General features: G+C 30.2%; 1 protein-coding gene across 6 annotated transcripts in view; it reads right to left on the reverse strand.

Annotated features, from left to right (window-relative positions):
* LOC127286681 (lysosomal-trafficking regulator) overlaps nt 1-25,332 on the reverse strand; it is a 179,628-nt gene that overhangs the window by 50,286 nt on the left and 104,010 nt on the right. For 5 of the 6 annotated variants that reach the window (XM_051313218.1, XM_051313209.1, XM_051313200.1 and 2 more), the window contains 2 exons: nt 1,384-1,449; nt 943-1,100 (listed from right to left, as the gene is read on the reverse strand). In XM_051313218.1, the coding sequence (XP_051169175.1) occupies nt 943-1,100; nt 1,384-1,449 (224 nt within the window). The remainder of the gene's footprint in view (nt 1-942; nt 1,101-1,383; nt 1,450-25,332) is intronic. The other variant, XM_051313226.1, reaches the window with a different exon arrangement.

Genomic DNA, 25,332 nt, shown 5'->3' on the forward strand with positions numbered 1-25,332 from the left:
TCATGGAATTGCTCATCAAGAAAAAAATTTTGATTTGCAATGATTTTGATTTAAATCCAGTTCAAGCGCACTGTGATACGTTCGGTAAACGAAATGAAAGTCTGTCAGACTACTCTTCATAGTACAAAATTCAAATTCACTTGTTTCAATCAGAAAACATAATCAGTCATAATCTGTCAGTAATCTGACAGATTTTCTTTTCGTCCCTGTTACAAACAAAAATTCCTATTACAACCAAGCACTCTAAAAAAATAGGTTGTGAAGACAATTTTCTGTTGTAAAAGCAGTCAACGTTTCTTAAATAAAACCGATTTTATAACAAAAACCTTTAATGTTGAAATAAAAAAATTTGTTTATTGAAAAATGTACTATAAATTAAATTTGTCAACTAAACTATTTCTTTAGGAAAGAAAGAATCGTTAAAATGAAATATTAAATAAAAATATAAAATAAATACTTTCTTAGATTTTTCTCATTTATTAATGAGTAAAATCTATGGGGTCTAAGTAAAATAGATTCAAGAATTAAAAAAGAAGCATGAGAAAGAAAATGTTAGAAAATATCTCTGTCCTTTTTTCTCTCATGCTTATCTATCGACTATGTCATAAAATCGAATAAATTTTCTGTAGTTAGTAGTTGATTCACAAAAAATCAATACACAATTTATTGGCTTAAATGGGAAAAATAATCTACTCGATGTCATAAAATTAGAACAAATTCTAAAAGTGCACCGCAAGCGCGGTGAACAATTTTAACTACTATATTTTATTAATTTTAATTAAAAAATTAATACCACTTCTCTTGTAATAGTTACAAGGTCTTTATAATATAACCCATTTATTTTAAGGATTATGTGTAAATTTCTCTCATTTTAATCTCAGAATGTAAAATTTTGATAGTATTAAAATTTGTTAAGTTTATAAGAATATCTTTTAATCTTACAATAGGTCGCTTCAGTTGTGAAATTTCTTTATCCTGATTGCGCTTTAGTACAGATACTCGAAGAAGAGACTCGACCAATAATATAATCCCTCCTCCCAATTTAATCGTAGGATCCATAAGAGCCTTCTTAAGTTCAAGCATCTTGGCACTACTACCTGCTTTAAAAAATTGAATAAATATACAATCTAAATATTATAAGATTTTATCAAAATAAAGTTTTTAAAATATTACTACTGTGTAAATAATAAAAGTATCTGATATGTTGCCATCAAGTAGATAATTTACTGGGGACTGTTCTATATTGAAATGAATATTGCATTCTCAGATTCTTTAATCCACAGATGTGAGTTATTAATAATTTGCATGATCAGTCATTCAAAATATAATGGTTCACAAACTTACTATGAATAAGAATAATAATATCAAGGAAGAAACACTTACACAATGCAGATGTTGAATTACAAGTTATTAGCGCTTCCAACAACCTCTGCACCGAATTTTTGTTATCTACAAAAATAATGTCAAGATTAGCAGACAATAATTATTTATTACATATAAAATAATATTTTATTTAATATTCTGGTTTTAATTATGCTTCAAATATTTTCCCAATAAAGATTGTCACAAGGTCAGTTTATTACATTTACTCACGGAGTAGTAATAAGGAGGTGGATTTCCTATACATGGTTCTAACGGAAAGTGTGTCTCTTTTTTGCAAGAGTAATGTTCTGAGTCCCTAAGCAATAGTAGCGCCACTTGCGGTAATTGTGCAAACGAATGGTGTATGAATTTAAAAATCTGTCTGCTTCGAGCACGTACTAATGAAAAAAACACGTGGTTTGTTTATTTACTTTTGGAGCGTTTTTTTACTAAAGTGCAATTTATGTAAGTTTTTTAAATATTTAAAATCATTTCATTAATTTAATAACAATATATATAAATATTTGTAGATATAATAATGAGTATAATAAATAAAGTAACTTAAAAATTAAAATAATGATAACCTAAAATAAAATTTATAATTAATTAAACATTAAATTAATTTTAAATAAAATAAATTAAATTAAAGTAAAAATAAATCAAATAATAAAGTTTATTAATAAATTAAATAATTATAGGCTAATAACTCCAAAATGTAAGATAATATTTTAAATTTGTGTAATATTTCGTAAGGTTATTGTAGTATTAATTTTTAAAAATCTGTATAGTAGTTTAAAATTTTTTATATTTACAATTATTATATGAGATGAAATGTTAAAAATATGTAAGCTATACAATAAATAAATTGATTCAATATATACATATGACTTGTTCATTAATTATTTTTTGTATTTTTTTTCTGAAGTATGATTGACGTCATTGCGTTTCTTAAATAGCATTTAATAATTTTAAATTAATTAAACATGAAATTAAATTAAATAATTTAAATTACATTAATAAATATTTAAAACAATAAATTGTAAAATTATTAAAATAAACAAAATGAAATAGTAATAAAAAATAAAATTAAATTACTAAAAAAAATTAAATAAATATTTCTAATAACTTTAAGAAAATGTGAAATCTAACAATAAGATTATAATAAAATAAAATAATCTTTTATAAATTTCATGGATTATTTTTTTTTCTTTAATTAAATATTTCCTAACAGTTGCATTTTTTTTTAATTGTGTGAAAACAAATGTGAAAACCTTTAGATTTTAAACGTAGAAAAAATTAAATGAAGCATGGGAAAAACCTGCTTCATAAAAGGTTACAAATCTTCGGCTATCCGAATGAAGAAAGGCGTTCAACAAAAGAGAAGTTTCTTTCATCCATCGGTAAGTTGAAAGTAATAAACTTTTTTGTTGCATTATATGTTAAATTATTAAAATTATAAAATTTTAAGCAAAAATGTTGGACCTGTGGAGAAAAGCCATTTCAGGAGGAGAAGGCTTAGAAAGAAAGCATGTTTAATGCGACCTGCACTTATATCAGGATGATATAGTTCAGGAGTACGCTGACCATTGTAGCCCCATCGATTCGCCAAATTTATATTTGCAAAGTTGTAGAGTTTCCTTGAAAGAACAGGCTATTCCGCTTCTTCTTGAGAAGTACGAAAATTTTTACCAACAATCCAAACATCAAGAAATGTTGTGTCCTCCTGCGCGGGTAAATTTTGACGATCATTTATTTGATATAAATGACTTCAAAATTATATTACAAATTTGTGATATAATGCCGCGACCTTCTGGTTACTGGGGAGTTAACAATAATGATGAAACTGTTGTTTGGAATTGTTGGTCGACTGATTATTTGTACTCCTCACACAAAGTTGTATTGTATGCCGATATGTCTTTCAAAGTACGTTAATTTTTAATTTTAAAAAATTCCAAATATTTTGTAATATATTAAAGAATTTGTTTTATAGTTTTTTGTTAAAAGCCGTAAAATTAATATGCAAGATATTAACTACGTCAGAAATGTAAGGGAGATAGTTGTTTTCCTGAACGAAGCAACTAAATTTTTACCGTGTGCACAAGATGATTTTTAAAAGTTTGTTTTATTTATTATATATTATAAATTATTTTTAAATAATTAAATTTGTTTTTTAGATCATCTAATTGTGAAGAATTTGTCATGAAAAAAGATATTATCAAAAAAGGACCGCAAATCACAATGTGCACACCATGTAAGAAATCCAGGCGAATAATCGTTGAAAAAAGAAATAAGATAAGTAGATTGTTAATGAACAATTGCAATGTTAACTAATTGTTTATTAACAATCTACTTATCCAAAATACTTCATATAGGGCTCGTTGGATGCGGAATTACGTTAAGTTTTAATTGCTAACTTCAGAATTACGGTAACTTTATTCGTTTGTGAAATATTTGATTTGTTATAAACATTAATTAATTAATTAATTAATATCTCAAAAACTTTAAAAGATCCCACTCTGAAAATTACATGTTTTGTAGGAAATTAGTCAAGCTTTCCATTGAGAGAGTTAAAAATAATTTTAAAAAATCCGATTTTGAGATAAACGTAAATTAACATTTTGACCTTGAATTTCAAGGTCAAATGTTATTTAAAAAAAAATTTTATTAACAGCGTGTAGCCCGTCAAAAAAGCTTTAAAAATCATTATATGTATGTTAACTTTTATACATTCTACTTATAAATATTGTACATTGAAAAAAAATTTTTTTTTCAAAAGTCAAAAATTAAGGTGGAAGGGTCAAAATCACAAAGTGTACGGAATCGTGTAAAACTTTCAGCAAAATTGAATAACATATTAATGCACATTATTGTTAAATATGAGCAATTTTTATCGTACGGTTTTCAAGATATTGTCGTCCGAAATTCACTATTTTTCTTATTACTTAGCATTGTGCTTATGGCCGCTGCGAACGAAAAACTGACAACTCGATATATATTACTTCATAACTTTTTATGCTCAATAAGGATTCATCTCAAAATTAAAGCAAAATTAATTTGAAATTCAAGGATCATAATGCTTCAAGTATTGTACAATTTACTGTTTAGTTACCGAGTATTTTTAATCCAAAAATTAAAGTTGGATGTAATTTTTTCTATGACACGAGAGACACAGAGAACGTAGCAACAGCGCAACTTTTGTGAGGGAGAAATTGAATGGCGGGAAGATTTAAATATATCCAAGTATTTAGAACATATTGCTTTACTTATCTTTTTTTCAAGAAAGTTAATGAATAAATTCTTGTAACTCATAATTATTTATTCTTGAAACAATTCATTATATTTTATTTTGATTTAAAATAAATTACGTAGAAATTAGCTGTGTGCTGTGTGCATCAGCTGTTCTGCAGTGACTGCAGTGTTGCCATGTCTCGCACGGCGAAACACTACATTGTTCAAAATATTACTATTTTTTTTTTAATTTTTATTTTTTACAAATTTGTACGTTCTAACATAAAAAAATTATTTGAAAATATGATTTTTTATTTTACATAATAGAATTTACTTTTTTTTTCAACTTTTAGAAAAAAAAAGTTTGCTTTTGACTTACTGCGTGGGCCCTTCCACCTTAAAAACGTTGTAATTCAAAAACTATTTTATTAAATTCAATAATAATTGATTTTTAGACTTTCACCAACAATAACAACATTTTAGAAAAGTATGGATTAAATTCGAGAAATTTAATTTTTTGTTCGGACATTTCAGGAATTTTGCCTCATATTGAAAATAATTGAATTTTAAAAGATATTGTACTTAAAGTTTTGAAAATAATTTAATTTCAAATAATTGAAGAATTTATTAGAAATTATAGACAAAAATTAAACTTAAAAATATATTTGATTGCAAAATGCATTTTATACCGAAAAAAACTATTTTTTGTAAACTTTTGTAAAAAATAAGTCGAAAAAAGTCGTATAATACGAGGCTTATGATATAGTAAGAAAAGTAAGAATAGTAGTAACATTAATAAAGACAATGTGAGTTATTCTATTACATTCAAAATAATAAATCATATTTAAAAATAACATTGATATATAATTGTATTATTAAACACATAAATTTATTCCATTCATACAGATTAAAAGCCTTAAAAATAAAATAGAAGATTTTAAATATAATTGCACTAAAATTAAGGAAGAAACTGTTAACGACTTAATCGCTAAGTTACCCGAAAATCAGCAACAAGCTGTGAAAGCAATAATATTTGCTTCTAAAGTCAAAAGCTCCAAGGGTAGGCGGTATCAGTCGGAGTGGGTGTATGAATGTCTTCTTTTAAGAATAAAAAGCAGTAAAGCTTATGAACATCTTCGAAAAAAAATATTTTAGCTCTTCCCTGTCAACAGACTTTAAATAAGTATATGAAATTTATGAAAAGTCTATACGGGTTTCAAAAAAGCGTATTTGAAGGTATCAAAATAAAAACAAAAAATATGTCATCGCAAGATGTGCACGGTAAGAGTATATTTATAATTATTAGCTTTTGTTACATGCAATTATTAATTGTTTATTTTGCAGGATGCCTTCTAGTTGATGAGATGAAGCTAACAAAGGCTTTAAGTTTTAATAAATTAAATTTAAAATTTGAAGGTTTCACCGATCTAGGTGATCACACGCCAAAACACCAAAAAGGGAAACCTGGTGACCATGCAATGATGTAAGCAAACGGTTTTTGGTCAGCCGATGAGCGTCAACACTGTATTAATTTTTTGGAGCTAAAAGCAGCCCTTTTTGGACTTAAATGTTTCGCTAAAGAATATCGCGATTGTAACATCCTTCATAGAATTGATAACACGACAGCCATTTCATACATTAATAAAATGGGGGTTATCCAATTTGAAAATTTAAATAAAATTACCAGAGAAATTTGGCGCAGGTGTGAAGAGCGCAACATTTGGATATTCGCCTCTTATATCAGCTCCAAAGACAATTTTGAAACATATGCAGAATCCAGAAAATTGGAACCAGAAACGGAGTTCGAAATAAGTAAATCTTCCTTCTCTTTAATAATCGACAATTTTAGTGAACTGGACATCGACTTATTTGCAAGTCGCACAAACAAAAAATGTGATCGTTACATTTCTTGGTTTAAAGATCCTGTATCCGAGGCAATTGACGCCTTCACATTAGATTGGATCCAATTCTATTTTTACGCTTTTCCTCCTTTAAGCGTAATTTTAAAAACTTTACGTAAAATTAAAATCAATAAAGCAGAGGGTATCGTAATAGTTCCAAAATGGCCTTCACAGCCATGGTACTATCTGTTTCAGTCTATGTTAATCGATCAGCCTATTATTTTTAATCTCAATAAAAACTTATTAATTTCATCTGACAGGAGCCGTCATCCACTCTAAAAAATCTTACTCTGGTATCCGGAAAATTATCGGGAAAGCGATGTCTAGACGCGGAACACCAGAAGAATCATTGGAAATTATGATTCAATCCCTGAGTCAGTCTACGCTTAAAATGTATGATACAGCAATCAAAAAATGGTGGACATACTGCAATTCAAAATTAATTAATTTGTTCAATCCGAATGTTACGGATCTACTTTCATTCTTAACAAGCGAATTTAATAAGGACCTTTTCCTGCCACCTCAATGATTGTTGATTCAGATATTGATAATAACGTAGTAATTAAATGATTCTTTAAAGGTGTATCAAGCATTCGACCATCTAGACCTCGATACAACTCAACGTGGGAACCGAAAAATGTACTCGATTTTTATAAATCTAGACCGGATAATGACAATATCAAAACTACTGATAACGTAATCGAAATTCTTCAATCTAAATATGAAATTTTTTCCTTCAATTATCTTTTCTCTGATTATAATAACAAAAAATATATATATTGTTAGGGACATTTCGTTTCTCTTAATTAGGGACCCTATACACTTGACACACACACACACATAGATAACGGATATGCGTGAGCAGTGCGTTGCGAGCATCCGTGCGTGTTACTTGGCAGATATCTACACCCATTGTATACTTTACTATTTTACATTTATAATAAACATTAATCATTTCACATAAGTCTTGTGTTTCATTCTTTTCGTTATTTAACATATCAGAAGTGGGATATATCTGTCGGTAACGCTCGCAAAAAGTCCGTGTAAGAAAATGTGAGGTTAGTCGACGGCATGGTCAGAGACGCCGAAAAACTATCGAGTGAAATCAAGTGCGTCTTTTATCGAGAAAATCCGAAAAATGTGTGCTGAGCGAAATCGGAAATTTTAATGATTTTAATTGTGCGTTATGCAAAGAAATATTCCAAGTGCGAAACTTTTAAAAGAGCGAAAAGTTTTTTTCTATGTGCGATTAATGAACAGTGTTCCTATCGATTAGGAAAAAAGATCAAACGGGAGGTCCCGTGAGAAAAATTCGTAATCAACTCCGGACCGCGAAAAATCTAAAAATTGAAGTAAGATTAAAATCGATTTTTTTTCTTTTTAATCATCGAGAAAAAGAAATTCGAGAACATTCCGTGGGAAAATTCCATAAATTTAGTGCGCATGTGTGATTTGCTAAATAATTTCGCAAACGACCGCAAGAGAGTGTTAATAGTTCATTTTTTAATTTCTACAGTAAACCGAATTACCATTGTCAACAAAAATGGCGGATTCACCTCAAGACGAATTTGAGCAATTTATCCGAAATCTTCCAGCAAATAATAATCCATTACGAAGTTCATACCAAGAGAATTCAAATCAAATCGACGATTCTAACTCGGCGAGAGGCACAGTTAGTTACTCAGACTTTTCCTCGTGTAATAATTTACTGATCGAAAATCCTTCGTTCAACGATTCGCGGAATCAAATTCATAATAGATTTACTACGCCAGTAGATCTTTTAATGAAAAATCAAGCGGAACTTTTCAGTGCCTCTGCATTAATAACTCCAGAGAACAACGTACCAAGAAACGGTAATTTAATGGATCACATGAGAGGTTTATATCAAGCAAATGCAGCAGGAAATCCTGGAAATCAACAGAGATCAAGAACTCCTTATATAGGGGAAGTCAAGAACGAACCTGTCAATCAAGGAATTCACAATGTTGATCAAAAGTCGAATAAAAGTTTAGAGCAAGCTATGGCCTTTTTAATTGAAGATAATAGAAGACGAGATGACATCTTGATCAACCTTTTGGGAAAATTAACAGTTCCATCTAATCCACCAACCACTCCAGTTACCGGGACGTCAGATTTTTTTCACATCATGCCGGATTTAAGCAAAGCGATAACAGATTTTAACGGCGAAGCAGGCACCGGAGCAGCGATTGAATGGATCGACAACCTAAAAAGAATGACACTTCTGCATAGATGGCCAGAAGGAGTAGCATTAGAATCTGCACGCAGTCACATGAAAGGAGGAGCCTTATATTGGTATAAATCAAGATTCCAAGAATTGAGAACCTGGGAAACTTTCGAAGCAGCTTTCAGGAACACTTTCATCGGATCCGAATCCATGAACGAAAAATGGAGCAGATTAATGGAAAGATCTCAACGCAAGGGAGAATCTCTTATTTCATATTTCCTCGAAAAAAGTGCCCTATGCAAAAAATTAAATCTTTCAACAGAAGACACCAAAGAACAAATTCTTTTAGGACTTTGGTCGAAGGATCTTGCATCGACACTCACAGCAAAGACCCATCAAGATATGGACGATCTGCTACATGATTTACAACGTCAAGAGAGATTGTTAACGCAACGAGGAATCCGAATTCAAAAGACTTGGGAAAAAAATAAACCGAAGGAAAATACAACAGAGAAAATTCTAGAAAGTCCAGATAAAACAAATTCACAGCGGTTCACGACAAAGAAAAATAATCCAGATAAGCGTCCACCTTTGAAAAATGAGAACCAAAATGTTACAATTGTAACTACTATGGACACATGGCCAAAGACTGTCCAGAGCCAAAGAGAGAAAAGGAATATACGAATTGCAACAAAAAGGGACACACAAGAAGACATTGCACAGCAACGCGAGAAAAACAAGGAGAAACATTGCAAATTTTGAACACCGGAAGTGATTCGATTTTAAAATTTTTAAAAGAAGTGACAATTAACGAAAACAAATTTAAAGCTTTTATCGACACCGGTAGTTCGGATTGCACCATCAAAAAATCAGCTGTTCGGAATTCCAATCTTCAGACGGAAAAAGTGACTACTGAATTGAAAGCATTCGGACCAGAAAATTTTAAAGTAATATCAACAGAAATTGTGAACGCAAATGTGTCAGTGGACGGTGTAAACGTCAAAAACATTCCAATTTGTGTTGTTCCGGATAATTCTCAAGCCATGGATGTGATTATAGGCCGCACCTACACCGAAAATCCGAAAGTGGAGTACCGAAAAAAAGGAAATTCATTCACTTTCTTCGAAGATCCAGAATATTTTGTGTGTGATATCAATTGTGACGAACCAAAACAAAAAATGATAACCTGTTTAGAAGAGATCAAGTTAGCCCCCCACACAGTGAATTTTATCAGTGCCATGGACTCTACAGGAAAGCATTCCTCCTTTGTTCTAAATTTAAGTGACAAACCGATGATGCTGAACAAGGAAACACCAATCATCTACGAAGAGCTGAGAGAACCACCATCGATGGAATCCGAAGCACCTCCAAAGAGTCCGATCACGAGAGAGGAAGTCGACGTTGGAGACGATATTCCTGAAGAAATAGTGGAGGACTTAATATTATTTCTGAACATAAATCACGATTGTTTTTCAAAAAATTTATTCGAATTAGGTTGTACAAATGTTCTCGAAATGAATATTTTCACAAAAGAAGATAGTAAACCGGTAAGTTACAAACCTCATTTCACAAGTGACAAAAATCGCGAAGAATTGAAAAATATTTTCGCAAAATATAGAGCCGCCGGTATTGTAATTGATACAGAATCTCGATACGCGAGTGGAGTATTTTTAACCGGAAAAAAAGAGTAGTTTGCGATTATAGAGGAGTTAACAATCAAACCGAAGATATTAATTTCCCGTTACCGAATATCGAAGAACATTTAGCGGAAATTGGAGACGAGTGTACTCGAATATATTTCGGCCTCAAAAATTCACCGTTTTATTTTTGTAAAGTCATTCAAAAATTTCTCGGTCGGTTAAGAAAAATTGTAAAATTTTATCTTGATGATTTCTTAATTCCAGCAAAGTCATGGGACGACATGAAAGAAAAACTTCAGCTAGTTTTTAATGCATTGAAAAAAGCCGGATTGACGCTAAAATTGTCAAAATGTAAATTTCTCAAACGCGAAGTAGAATATTTGGGATTTAATTTGTCAAAAGACGGAATAAAACCAACTGATTCGAAAATAGAAAGTATTAAAAATTTTCCACGACCAATCGATATCCACGGTGTACGTCGTTTTTTAGGAATGTTAGGATTTTTCAGAAAATTTATCTTGAAATTTTCCGAGATCGCTGAACCGTTATTCCGATTATTGCGAAAAAACGAAAAATTTAACTGGACGAGCGAACAAGAAGATGTTTTTCGAAAACTAATTGATAAAATGTGTACTAAACCGGTCTTGTAATTGTTCAACGCGAACGCCGATACAGAATTACACACAGACGCCAGCTCCAGAGGATTAGGAGCAATGCTACTTCAGAAAGGACCCGACAACAATCTTCATTTGGTCTATGCAATTAGCCGACGTACCAATGATTGCGAAAAATCTTACCATTCATCGAAATTGGAACTTCTCACGATAGTCTGGGCGATAAACAGACTCCGTATTTTCTTGATTAATATTCGATTTAAAGTGGTAACCGATTGTCAAGCAACAGTTTATCTCAACTCCGAAAAATCTAAAAATCAACAAGCTATTCGTTGGCAAAATCAATTGAGTGAATTTAAATTCGATTTAGTTCATCGAGCTGATAGCAAAATGGCTCACGTCGACGCACTCAGCAGAGACCCAGTTTCACCGCCTGAAAATATGGAAGATGTCGAGAACCAAGCAAGTGTTTTCACAATCATCAGTATGGACGAAGAAATTCTCTTATATCAGTACGTGGACGAAAAACTTCAAAGAAAAAAATCAATCCTGGAAAAACCGAAAAAGGAGCGGACACAACGAGAACAAGCGGAAATAGCGGGTTACGAACTCGTGAATAAAATATTATACAAACGCGAAAACGGAAAACGCCTCTACGTTGTACCTGATCAGCTACGCAAAAGTCTCACGATTCGATTCCACGATTTAAGAAGCCACGGAGAAGTAGACCGAACTCTAGCAAAAATGAAAGAATTCTGCTTTTTTCCTCGTATGAGACGCTACGTGAAGCAACACATCTATTCATGTCTGCAGTGTTTGATGACAAAATCCAAAACAGGAAGACAAGCGGGCGAACTACACCCAATTTCACCTGGAGAACGCCCATTTGCAACCATCCACATTGATCACGAAGGACCACTTCCAACAACAGCTCGACAAAATCAGTACATTCTGGTTATAACTGACAACCTAACAAGATTTGTAATAATAAAACCAGTCAAAAACGTGAATACAGAAACTACGATAAAAATTCTCGAAGATGTGATTCTAGATTTTGGAGCGCCTGTAAGAATCATTTCAGATAGAGGGACGAGTCTCACCTCAGAAGATTTCAACGCATTTTGCCAAAAGCATGGAATCCGACACATTTTAAACTCAAGTCGCCACCCAAGAGCAAATGGTATGGTTGAACGTACAAACAGCACCCTGATTCCAGCAATCCTTGCCAGCATTCGTCACACTAATGGTCGAGATTGGGATTTGAGATTAAAGCAAGTTCAACGAGATTTAAACGAATCACAAAACAAAACTACAGGAAAAAGCCCGTTCGAAGCAATATATGGATTCATAAATCGTCACGACGAAGGAGAATTAAGAAAACTCACTGAGGACGAGGAAAATCGATATACACCTCCGGAAATCATTCAAGACGAAATCCGCGCAGAAATCAAAAAAGGGCAAAATCAATATAAAACACGATTCGACAAAAATCGACTGACTAACGTAAAATTCAACGTGGGCGATATTGTTTTAATGCAGTCAGCAAAGAATGTGCCTGGAGAATCATCAAAAATGCAAGCAAAATTCAAACCACTCGTGATAACGAAAATAGTTCCCGGAGACACCTATGGAGTCGCAACACTTCGAAAGGATGGCCGAGGCAGGAGGTACGCGTCAACAGCTCACGTCAGCCAGCTGAAAATTTGGAAACCCAGTTATTCAGAAGATTCGATAAATTTCAGTTCAGACTCAGATTTAGAGCACGCGGTAGCCGAAGACGTCAGCGACACAGAGAATAAATCCGAAAACGAGGAGTCATCATCAAGACCGAAAAGAGTGAGAAATCCACCAAAGCGTTTAGGGTTCGATGATTAAAATTAATATTAAATGTTTACGTTTATCTCATTTAAAGTCATTTTTAAAATTTAAAGCTATTATGTGAACTAAAAAGACATTAATTAAAATTTCGAGGACGAAATTTACAATTAGGATGGCCGATTGTTAGGGACATTTCGTTTCTCTTAATTAGGGACCCTATACACTTGACACACACACACACATAGAGAACGGATAAGCGTGAGCAGTCACTGAATTATATACTATATGGAACAGGCAGTCCTAGTCCAGGCTGTGAGAGGAAAACGGCTGTGAGAGAGACAATCCGCAGGTATCGTCCTCTTTCTCAGTTTTGTTAGTGCGCATGTGCAGAACGCGTCATCACATTGTATAGAGAGAGAAAACGATACCTGCGGATTGTCTGTCCTTTAAGCCGCGGTTAGAGATGGACTCCCTGTTCCATACAGTATATATTTCAGTGTGAGCAGTGCGTTGCGAGCATCCGTGCGTGTTACTTGGCAGATATCTACACCCATTGTATACTTTACTATTTTACATTTATAATAAACATTAATCATTTCACATAAGTCTTGTGTTTCATTCTTTTCGTTATTTAACAATATATATTCCGTTCATTTCGTAATTTTGTAATAAATAAATTTAATTAAAATTTGTTTTACCCATTTATTTTTGCCGTAATTATAGCTTTCAACATCTACGAGTTGATCTAAAAGGAGGAGGCGCGAAATACAATTGTATAATTGAACGATCTTACCTTGTGAAGTTCAATTAAAATTGTATAAGCGCCTTCTCCGAATAGATCAAACCCACCCTTATAGATAAAATATTATCCCATTATCCGATTCCTCAGATATTTTCCTATTATGTTAATTACGGCAAGCTTTAAAAAAATGAGAACAAAACCTCACAGGAGCAAGACGTGCGCGCAGCCTTTTTACTTTTATTCTTTAAAATTGTGGCAACACTGGCATAGAGTAGGAGGACTACGAGTTGATCTATACAATTTTAATACAATTTATAATTATATACAATTTTAATTGAACTTCACAAGGTAAGATCATTCAATTATACAATTTATTTACAATAAAACAAAGTAATTAAATGCAATTATAAATAAAATAATAATATCATTTTTAATATATTATTTTATACATTAATTTTTTGAAAGAAATCTCGAAATAAAATTAATCAAATTAAATATTTTTTTAAAGTTTCGATATTAAAAAGATCGATTTTTAATTTAAACAGATTTTATAAAGTAAAATTACATTAGTGAATTAAATTTTATTAACGAATATATTTATATTTTATCGAATTTCTAGTCATCTAAATTATTATTAGTACTAGTAGTAGTAGTAAGTTTATTGAAATAAACATATATTACACTTGTTTGGGCACTCAAAGGTCCATACAAAAGGAGATACAAAATTGTACAATAAGTGCACGGTGAATAAAATATATATACAAGAAAATCAGTTAAAAGGCTAGCACGTATTCTCAGTGTTCTAATAACTCGCACAGAGTATAAATAAAGTTTTTGACAATCAAAGGTTCGGAGGATGACAGTATATCCAACCATTGCTCTCTAGGGTTCACATTTTCCAGAAGCGTAAGGTACGTTTGACGAAGCTGATTATATGCTGGACATATTGCTATAAGATGAAATGAATCATGGCTTCAAAGTTTGCAAAACCGACAAGTTTCGTGAACCGTAGAGAAGACATACTTTTTATCTTTATAAACCATTCTGGGAACGTGTTTATTTAATAGTCTGAATTGAGCGAAAATACTTTTTAGTGTTAGCGGTATTCTCAACGTTAAATATCGTTGAATTTCGCTATTCAAAGTTATTTGCGGATAGAGTTGCAGGCTTTTGGATTTGCTATAGCTTTGAAGATCGCGATTAATTAAAAAAAGTTTATAATTTTCCTTTAAGTCCTTCACATTGGCCATCAAGACATCAAATGAAAAATGTATGAAATAAAAATTCCTTTGAAAAATTGAAACTAATTTTTAAAAAAATCATTTATTAATGTGCATTAAGATTTAAAAAGTCAATATTGATTTCAAATGTAAGCAAAAAATTTAATACCAAAAGATTGTAGTGTTAACTCATAAACTTAAGAAAATACGTTTAAAAAATATAACTTTCCAAATGCGCCACCGGACAAATGAGCCACCAGTCATTTGAACCACTTTGCTATAGTTTGTTGAAGGTATATGTCTGTTGTTAAAAATTCCGAGAGATGGAGCTGCAGTTGCTTTTAGAGGATATGTTTTATATTTCAGATTTGTGAATATGAAATATTATTGGTGAATTCCACGTCAACTCATCACAGATATTTTCATGACCTATTGGGATTCGGTTAATACTTCGTGTATACACTCCTTAAGCGATGAGAAAAAAGACCCCAAAATATTTAAAAAAAAAAATGGCGGAGGTACAAGACTTTGAATTTTTTAGTACTGTTTTTTTAAAAAATTCCTAACTTCTGTTCTAATAATCCGATTTAAATTTTCAATATCAGAAATCGTTCACGAAATAACATATTTTAAACTAAAAATATCATAATTAAGAAAAAAAATTTTTGCACTATTTTTACTAACTTTGAAAAATATAAATCGCCATTTTGAAAATATGGGGTTTTCAATTTTCTTTTTCTTTATATCAAATGATGTCAACATTTGTCTTTTACATGCCCTGTAAGTTTCATTGTGGGACCGCCATGGGTTTTCGAAAAAAAAATTAAATTTAAAGTGATGCATGGTGTATAGAATTATTCTACCGTCTTTTTCTTCCGCATTGATTGCGACCAAATTTTTGAGGCCAATGAATTACTTCCTTTTCTGAAATTTTTGAAACAGTCGCAACCTTATATTATTCCAAATTCGAAAATTGTTTTGTCTTTACAGCATGTACTTGGTGTGTTCCAGGAATCGTAATTGAATTCTTAAATCGTTTACTTAAAATTTCTTCTTCTTTTTAATATTTTATTGCAGAATGCTACATAAATTTCATTTAAATGAACTTTAGCCCATTTAAAAAGTTCTTGAGCATTTGTAATTTGGTTATTGTAAGGGCGTTGAAGGTTTGTTCTCGCAGCTGTTCTTTTGATAATTCCTCCTATCCCATCGCAGGGCTCTTTTCCGTGGGAAGTTGCATGGAAATGACATTTTGCTAGACAACCGAAATCATCTACATGATGAGTAAGGTTAACAAAATTTTTACGATTTTTGTACTGTGCTGCTGAACCATCTGTAAAATATATTATCTCGCTCATCATAATTCCTTTTTCGTTCAAAAAGGCTATTAATTTTTTTATACAGGTGAACAGCAATTGTATTATTCTCCAATATGTCTGAAATTATGGCAAAGCTAATGTGTCGCAAGTCTCCTTCAGGTGTACGATAGTTCACTACGAAAGGGTGTATAGTGACTTGAGTCTTACACCAATGATGTCCCTGTGATGGATGAATCTTAATAATCAACCGAATGGTTTTCTGCAAAGTCCATTTGAATTGTTTGTAAATCACATCGATCTGTTGATAACCATTGTTTGAATGAAATTTCTTCAATACATTCTTTTAAATATGCTTCCTCCAATAGTGACTTAAGATTTTCATCACCAGGACAATTTTTACATTCATTAAAATAGCATTTAATTTGAGGAGGATTGCAGATCACGTAAGCCAACCAATGTTTAGTAGAGGGAAATGGTAAAGAATTAGATTTATTTAATTCTGCTATTTTACCATTTAGGAACATAAGTTTTGCGTTCTGATGATAGACACAAACGCATACATTGTGGGTACCACTCGTTCCTACTAACACGCACTCTTTCGGCCTTAATTCCGCAAATTTTGAAATTCCAACTTTTATATATAAGGATTTTCTTCTTTATATGTATCAAACAATTCTCTCAAATTGCATAAAACTAGTCGCTTTTGAAGTTATACTTTTTTTTATCAATTTTAGTTGTCACACAATCATTTTTACCTGGCGTTACACGGTTATTTTTATCATCTTTATAGAAATTTTGAACACTCCCAACGACTTCTTCTGATAAAGTTTTTCCTGACTTTTGATTAGGGGCATACAAAAAAACCATTCGATTCAATTAATCTTTTAGCTGAAGGAGCCATATGATCTGACCAATCAAACTCCGATTTAATTTTTCGAATGGACCAAGTGTTGGGCAAAATGGTCAAAATTTTTAATTGTTTTTGCTTGTTAGATTCAGCCTTCTTAAAATTATCTTTTAAATGTCGTAAAACTTCATCGCTGTCACTTTCGACGTTAACTAAATTAATCTGAAATTTCAAAATCATATTGAAATCTTGTTGAACTGAAATCGCTGTCAATGTCTATTTTATTCTCATCCTCATTTTAAATTGTAAAATTGTTCCTGAATGTTTTTGGAATAAATGTTTACTCTTCAGTTAATTTTTTACGGCAATTATCACAAATAAAATTTGTTTGAGTAAAATTTGAATATTTTTCACATAAGCTTCGAGGAACATTACGTAGATTTTTTCGGAAATCTATATGATTAGGTTTGTCAAAAGGGTTAATACACTTCTTAAAGGACATTTTCAAATATTTTTGATTATCAGTTCTTCTTTAGTATTGATAACAAGGAAAAATGACACTAAAATTGAAAAATCTAAAAAAATTAAAACACAGTAATAAATAAATTATGTTTATAATGAAATATCAAATACTCAAAGTTTTACATAAAGCTGTTACCTGAAATCCGTAAAATATTTATTTATTTAATACATTCCCCGCAGTCCTTAGGGACCATAAATGGGTAACTAAATTTCTAACCAAAATATACAAAAATATACAAAACAATGATTTAAAGAAAACAGTATGCAATCAATCTTCGCGCAACGAAATGATGTAATTGTTTAAACTATTGAGAAAACGTGATTGAGATGTAGCAAATAAGTTAAGATCTGGTTTCATGGTTGTATACATTTGGTTAACATGGAAACACACAAAAAATATAGGAGCACAGAAGTCTCTCGACGTATTAACAATTGGCAGTTGAAAAGGTCTAACGTCTCTTGATGATAGTCGAGGTACTCTAAACGCTATCTCATTGAGTAAAAATGGTGAATTAATTTGATTATGGATTATTTTGAAAAGGAAAGTTACAGCGAGAAGGATTCGTCTTTTCTTTGAAGTAATAATATGAAAACGTTGACATAAGTTTAATTAATCGCAACCACGTTCAGGATAGATTCCATCCTCTCTAAAGGCTAAATATTTAAGAAGGCTTTTCTGAACAGAATATTCTAATTATTGAAATTTCATGACCTACATCCGTCGATCATATAAAAAATGAGATAGTAAAATCAAAACTTCTGACTTAAAACAATTAAATATCATAACCTTCTTAGAAAAACGAAAAGGCTTCTTTTTCGATCATTCAAACGTCTTTTCAAAAAATGTAAAAAAAACAAATGACCATCAGAAGTAATAAGAATACATGTGAACACATCACTGATTGTTCGATGTCATTTCCAAGATTTTTCATAATGCATCACTTAAAATTTAATTTTTTTTCGAAAACCCATGGTGGTCCCACAATGAAACTTACATGGCATGTAATAGACAAATTTTGGCATCATTTGATATAAAGAAAAAGAAAATTGAAGACCCCATATTTTCAAAATGGCGATTTATATTTTTCAAAGTTAGTAAAAATAGTGCAAAAATTGTTTTTCTTAATTATGATATTTTTTAGCTTAAAATATGTTATTTCGTGAACGATTTCTGATATTGAAAATTTAAATCGGATTATTAGAACAGAAGTTATGAATTTTTTAAAAAAAACAGTACTAAAAAATTCAGTCTTGTACCTCCGCCATTTTTTTTTTAAATATTTTGGGCTCTTTTTTCTCATCGCTTAAGGAGTGTATACACGAATTATTAACCGAATCCCAATAGGTCATGAAAATATCTGTGATGAGTTGACGTGGAATTCACCTATTATAAATCAATTGTAATAAAAAACACAAATTAATTAATTTATTAATGTTACAATAATTAACTATAATAATTTTTTAATTAATAAATTAATTAATATTATATATTAATAATATTTTAATTAATATATTAATTAGATGTATTTAATTATATTACAATTAATTATAATAAATTAGTTAATTAATGTGAAAGTGTATGACATAATCTGCGGATAATATGTTTGAGGTTAGTTGCGATTTTTAATTAATATTAAAAATAATCATAATATATGAAATAATAAAAAAAATATTCAACAATTTTTGGGCATTTTTTATTTCTCTAAATATAATGTTTACTTATTTCACTAACTGAACATGAAAGGAAATTTTATTTATTCCTTAATCAACGAAAAATATGAAATCTTTTTATTTTAAACTCAAGATTAATCACTTTTTACTCCAATAAACAGATAATTTTTTATTACAGTAAAAAATAATAATTTTTTAATGATGTGATGTAATGAAATTTTGATCTCAATAGATCAGGTCAGACAATTGTAAAACCGACTACTGTCTTTCTATCGACTGTAATTTAAATTTCTGTTTTAACATATGTATGAAAAAGTTGTAAAATATAATAGAAAATAAATTTTTTTTTAAATTCAACACTTTTAGTTAAAACAGAAATTTAAATTACAGTCGATAGAAAGACAGTAGTCGGTTTTACAAATGTTTGACCTGATCTAATGAGATCAAAATATCATTACATCACATCATAAAAAAATTATTATTTATACTGTATTTAAAAAACAATTGTTTATTGGGGTAATCAGTGATTAATCTTGAGTTTAAAATAAAAAGAATTTATATTTTTCGTTGATTAAGGAATAAATAAAATTTCCTTTCAAGTTCAGTTAGTGAAATAAGTTAACATTATATTTAAACAAATAAAAATGCAAAAGTTTTTATGGATCATAATTATTGCGAATCTGATAATTCCAAATATGCAAATGCAAGTTTTTCAGGATATGTTGCGCGAAAAATATCTAGTAGATTTGCAAAGTTTGTGGTCAATAAAAACCGTTTATCTGCAGTAATTGTTCAGCGGATAATGTTCTTTAGTCGAATGATGTCATTCCTGAAGAACATAAACTAATTTCAATTACGTCAAAAAGATTTTTAAAACATCTGTCCATCAAACTGTGCAACTTAATAAACGTTCTTGAAGCCGCTGTTATGAATGTTGTGGGTAATGGAAAAATCGAGGCAGACACACTTTTCCATGTTACAGAAACATTGGCAAAATTGTCTTCTTTGCCTTTTATTCACAGTTGTCTGGAAGGAAAAAAATGTTCACCTACGATACCAAAAAAAACATTTTTACTCGGTGGTTCCTTAGCACCCCTTGAAACTAGAAAAATTAACTCGAAAATCGTAGCTGTTCATTTAGAGAAGTTTCACCCTTTTTTAGGGGTGATTTTGAAATTTTTCTAAAACATTGTGTTTTAAGGGTCAGAAATAAGTTTTAAATTTATTTAATGATTTTTATTTATGTGAATGTGTTTGTAGGACCTTATTTTCTAGATACAAGCGATTAAAAAATTTTTTAATTAAAAAACTAGAATTCGTAAGTTTTCATTTATATAGGTGACGATTTTGGATAATTTAATTAACAGTGAATTTTGGTTTTTTGGAAATTTAAAAATGTGTATTTTCACTACAAAAAATATTGGAATTTTCTTTTTTTGTTATTTTCGAGATATTAATTAATGAATTATTTAATGTTAATAAAAAATGCAATATTTTATAAACAAATAATGTTATCGTAATTCTGACGTTACCAATTGAAAGCCGACGTAATTCCGCATTCAACGAGCCCTATATGAAGAATTTTGGATTAGTGGATTGTTAATAAATAATCGCATAACATTTCAATTGTTTATGAAAATCTCTCTAATTCAAAATAGTTCATATTAGGCCCGTTGGATGCGGAATTACGTCGGCTTTCAATTGGTAACGTCAGAATTACGATAACATTATTTGTTTATAAAATATTGCATTTTTTATTAACATTAAATAATTCAATTATTAAGGGGGGCGCCTACTTTATCGGGTCAAAAAATCGATTTTTTAAAAGTTGTTTTCACTGAAAGTACAACTATCAGAGAATATGCTCTTAAAATATTACGTCAAAATACAAAGTATTTTTCGAGTTACAGCTTGTAGAACGCAATAAAGCGCGTGGCCTGGCGCGCGACTCCACTCGCGGTCTCTAATACTTTTCATAATTTGTTGCGCTTATCTACTATTACACCTACCATGAAAATTACCATTTATCAGTAAAATGTCGTCTTATCCAAGAGCTACCCATAAAAAAATAGTCATTCATCGAGGCCTGTGACTGCCGTAAGTTTTTAATAAACAGTTTTTCAATCTTTAAACTCGTTTTTCTCAAAACACTGTTTTTGTAGTTTGCGTACACGATAGACAAAAATCTATTCAACCGATTAAGGTCTACCTGGGCTTGTTTTAAAGATAAAAAGTGTCCCTTCTGTATGAAGTAAATTTGTTTTTGATAGAGTTAAATTTAGTGCTTTCTTTTAAAGAAAAAAGTCATGTAAAAATGTCAGTTTTTACTTTCTATTGAAATCTTTTAATTCATACAGAAGGCAATAATGTATATTTAAAGAAAAAATTTTGTTTGTTTGTTTTAGATAAGAATTGTGGATCCTAGGTTGTACGCAATGGGAAAATTTCAGCAGCGAGGCGTTATATATATGGCATTTATTTTATTATTAAATTCTATTTTCATTTAATCAAAAAATTATATTTCAAAGATTTAAATATATAAGAAAACATACATTAAATCTCGCATCGATTTATTTAAATGTGATTGAGAAAAAAATTCCTGAAATGTACGCAGTTTTTTACCTTCTAAAGTAGGCGCCTCCCTTAATATCTCGAAAATAACAAACAAGGATATCTCAATATTTTTTGTAGAAAGAATACAAATTTTTAACTTCTCAAAAAAATCAAAATTCAGTGTTTAAATTTTTCAAAAAATACAACTCCTTCCCTCTCCTACAGTCAGTTTTTGAAAAAACCTAACATTTCGTGGTGGAATTTCGCCCTATACATATAAATTCATTAACACGATTTATTTATTTACTAATTAAATCATCCCAAAACGTCACCTATTTAAAAGAAAAGTTACGAATTTGAGTTCTTTTTTATCAAAAAATTTTTTAATCACTTACACCTAGAAAATGAGACCCTACAAACAAACTCACACAAATAAAAATCATTAAAATAATTTAAAACTTTCTTCTGATTCATAAAAAACAAGTTTTTTGAAAAAATTTTAATATCACCCCTAGAAAGGGGTGCTCACTCCAGCATCAGACGACAAAATATTTCCACTGTTTCCAACACAACACTTATATAATTACCTGTGAGGGGCGCCATTGTGGCTAGAGGACCCCGAACTCATTACTCCTGCAAAAAACCGGACACACTTTTTCTATCCAAGATCCCTTCCTTATTACTACCCTGTACATTTACTGAAAGGAGATGTAACCTATATTTTAAAAGTTCTAATACTTGGTAGTAAAAATTGCAGATGTCCCCACAATACATACAAAATTACATTTGGATTAACTGCTTTTTCTACCGGTGACTTTATGTGACGTCACATCTCGAAAATGCATAATTTGCTGTTAGAAAAAAATTGCACGAGGGAATAAAATTTAAAATATGATTTTCTTACTCAAAAAACACGCATTAATCGAAAAAATGCAGTTTTTATACAGTTTTCCCCTTATTTCTTTAGATATGTAGCCTTTCTAGAAATTAGCTAGTTATTGTCTACACTGAGAGAAGTCCGGGAGCTAAGACGACCTGTGCCAGTCTTGAGTGTGACTTTTCGTTGTTCCTATGTAAACTTTCGAGTCGGGAAGTCTCACGCCCCGGTGTGAAACGTGAAACGTCCTGAAGCGCGGGACTACTTCCAGTTTTTGCCACCAGTTGTTCGCCTCACTTGAGTTTTGTAGGTTAAGCACATTTGTTAAATATTCTGTGAGTTTTAAGTATTGAATATGTCTAATTCGTATTGACGAAACATTATGAAAAAAATGTATTTAAATTGACTATTTTTAATTTTATAATAAAATTATGATAAATATTAACATATAATATTTTCTTTCAAAATCTGTTTGTCCTCAAACCACACCCTACCGAAAGAGTGGTACTGGAATGGTACTGAATTGGACTTGGCTTGAGTTCCACTTCAGTACCACTACCTGATAACCTATAAGAAGACATTTTTAAAGTACTTTAACAATAGTTTTAAAGGTATGTTAGAACAGCAAAACGTCTCTCACGATATCCGTGTAAAACAGCAAAAAAAAAACATAATATTTTGTAGAAAATGTCAGTTAAGTTTGGAAATTATATTGCAATCCCTCCTTGAACAATAGACTCCAAGGTCCTTTGTTGAAGGATTACAATTTTAACCCGAGTTTTATTGCTTAAAAAATTTGTAATTTTCATAACTCAACTTTAAAAAATATATATTAAGATTCGTTAATATTTCCAGATTATGAATATCTAAAATTTATCATAAAATAATTACATTTAAAAAAGTTATAATTTATCTCGTATACCTTAAGTTTGATAAAAAAATGGACATCATTTTTGAATTTAGCTGCCAAAGGAAATATCATATGCATAATAATGTATGAAAATAATATAAATCCATGAAAAACAAATATAATATTGAAATAAATATAAAGTTTTAGTTTAAACATATTGAAAAAGCTAGTCGCTTTTCACTTTTATGAGGGTTTTAACGGTAACTCGACCCTTTTCGCAGGTAAATTTCCCAGTTCCATTTCAGTACCAAAATGCACCAAATTAGTACTGAGTTGGTACTGAGCCCTCAGTTCCAATTTCCCAGTACCAATCCAGTACCACTCTTTCGGTAGGGCACATAAAATAGCAAATTTCATATAGAGGCATCTGATATATTATTTCACTTTACTAAATAATTAAATAATAAATAAATAATAATTTATATTTTGTTTTCTAATTTGTCATTTATGTGGAGATAATTTCTAAAAGAACTAAAAATATATTTAAATTTGATTTTACCCAATTTTGAAAGGTTTAGTTGTACAATTTTCAGAAAAAATTATTTTAAGTTAAAATTTGTTACTAAATAATAATTAATTAACTTTTTGTGTTTTTTCTTAAAAGTTTACCTACGAATCGTAATTTTTATCCAACTTTAATAAACAAAAGCTTATTTTACTCTCTGAAAGAATCTCTCCAACTTTGTTCGTTGAATTTAATTGAAAATATTTTGTTCAAAAGTTATTAAAAAAATAAAGAATTGTTTATTTATAAATTTTGAACAAAATTTTGTTACCAAAATTTAACGAACAGACTTGTAGAGAAACTTTCAGTGTAAAATGAGCTATTTTTTATAAAAATTGGTTAAAAATTACAATTTGTAGGTAATTTTTAAGAAAATCCACAAAAAGTGAATTAACTATTATTATTTAATAACAAATTTTAACTAAAAATAATTTTTTTCTAAAAATTGTACAACTGGATCCTCTAAAATTGAGCAAAATTAATTTTTAATATATTTTTAATTTAAATAAAAACTATTTTTAATTTTGAGGTTATGTTGCGGGGATAAGCATCCCTAATAAGTTATTCCTAATCCCTACTCGAAAAAGAATCCGCTTTTTATTTATTTTTAGTATTATTTCAAGACGTAATTGATATCCGCAATTCGGAACACATCTTTTCCCGCAAATGCGGGAGCAATGTTCAACAGCACAGTCGGGGCGTCTCGGCACCCGATTACGAAACAACTCTAGCGCGACAACCAGAGTAGCTCAGAGCGACGTCTAGCGGGAGATCTTAGTTCCCGGACTTCTCTCAGTGTAGAATGCTTACTTGAAAATTTTGTACAAGTTCGTACAGTAAGCTATCTAGAATTTACCAAGGTTTGTTCTGACAGTTGGCATCGCCTAAAGTCATTTAAGAAGAAGAAGAAGATTTACCAAGATGCGGCCTAGGATACCGTCATGAAAAATTAATATAAGTCCGTCAAGCAGGTGTCACTGAATTCGCTACAGTAACTAGTTAGCAGACGAATTCAGTCTTTGACAATCTTTGACGTGCATATATGCTTCTGGCTATTATTATATTATGTAAGCATTAAATTATAAATAATAAGTTTAATTCATTTGAAGTTTTTATTTTATTGGGCTAATATTGGCAAGTAAAACAAGTAAGCATAAATAAAATTGTATTTAAAATAACATATATTCATAATAACAAATTAAATAAATAAATCAATAAAAATATATTTATTTAATTATTCTTATTTTATGTTATATAATTTAAATTTCATTGATTAAAATAATAAGAATTATTAATTTCAATTTTAATTTAAACAAATTAATTTAAAAATGAAAAAATTGACTTATATACCTATGTTAAATAAATTATTTAACATTATAAAAAAAAATTAATAAATTATTTAATTTATTATTTATAAA

Source organism: Leptopilina boulardi, unplaced genomic scaffold (genome assembly GCF_019393585.1).
Source record: "Leptopilina boulardi isolate dan_hultmark-lab unplaced genomic scaffold, ZJU_Lbou_2.1 LbouV2_122, whole genome shotgun sequence".
NCBI lineage: Eukaryota > Metazoa > Arthropoda > Insecta > Hymenoptera > Figitidae > Leptopilina > Leptopilina boulardi.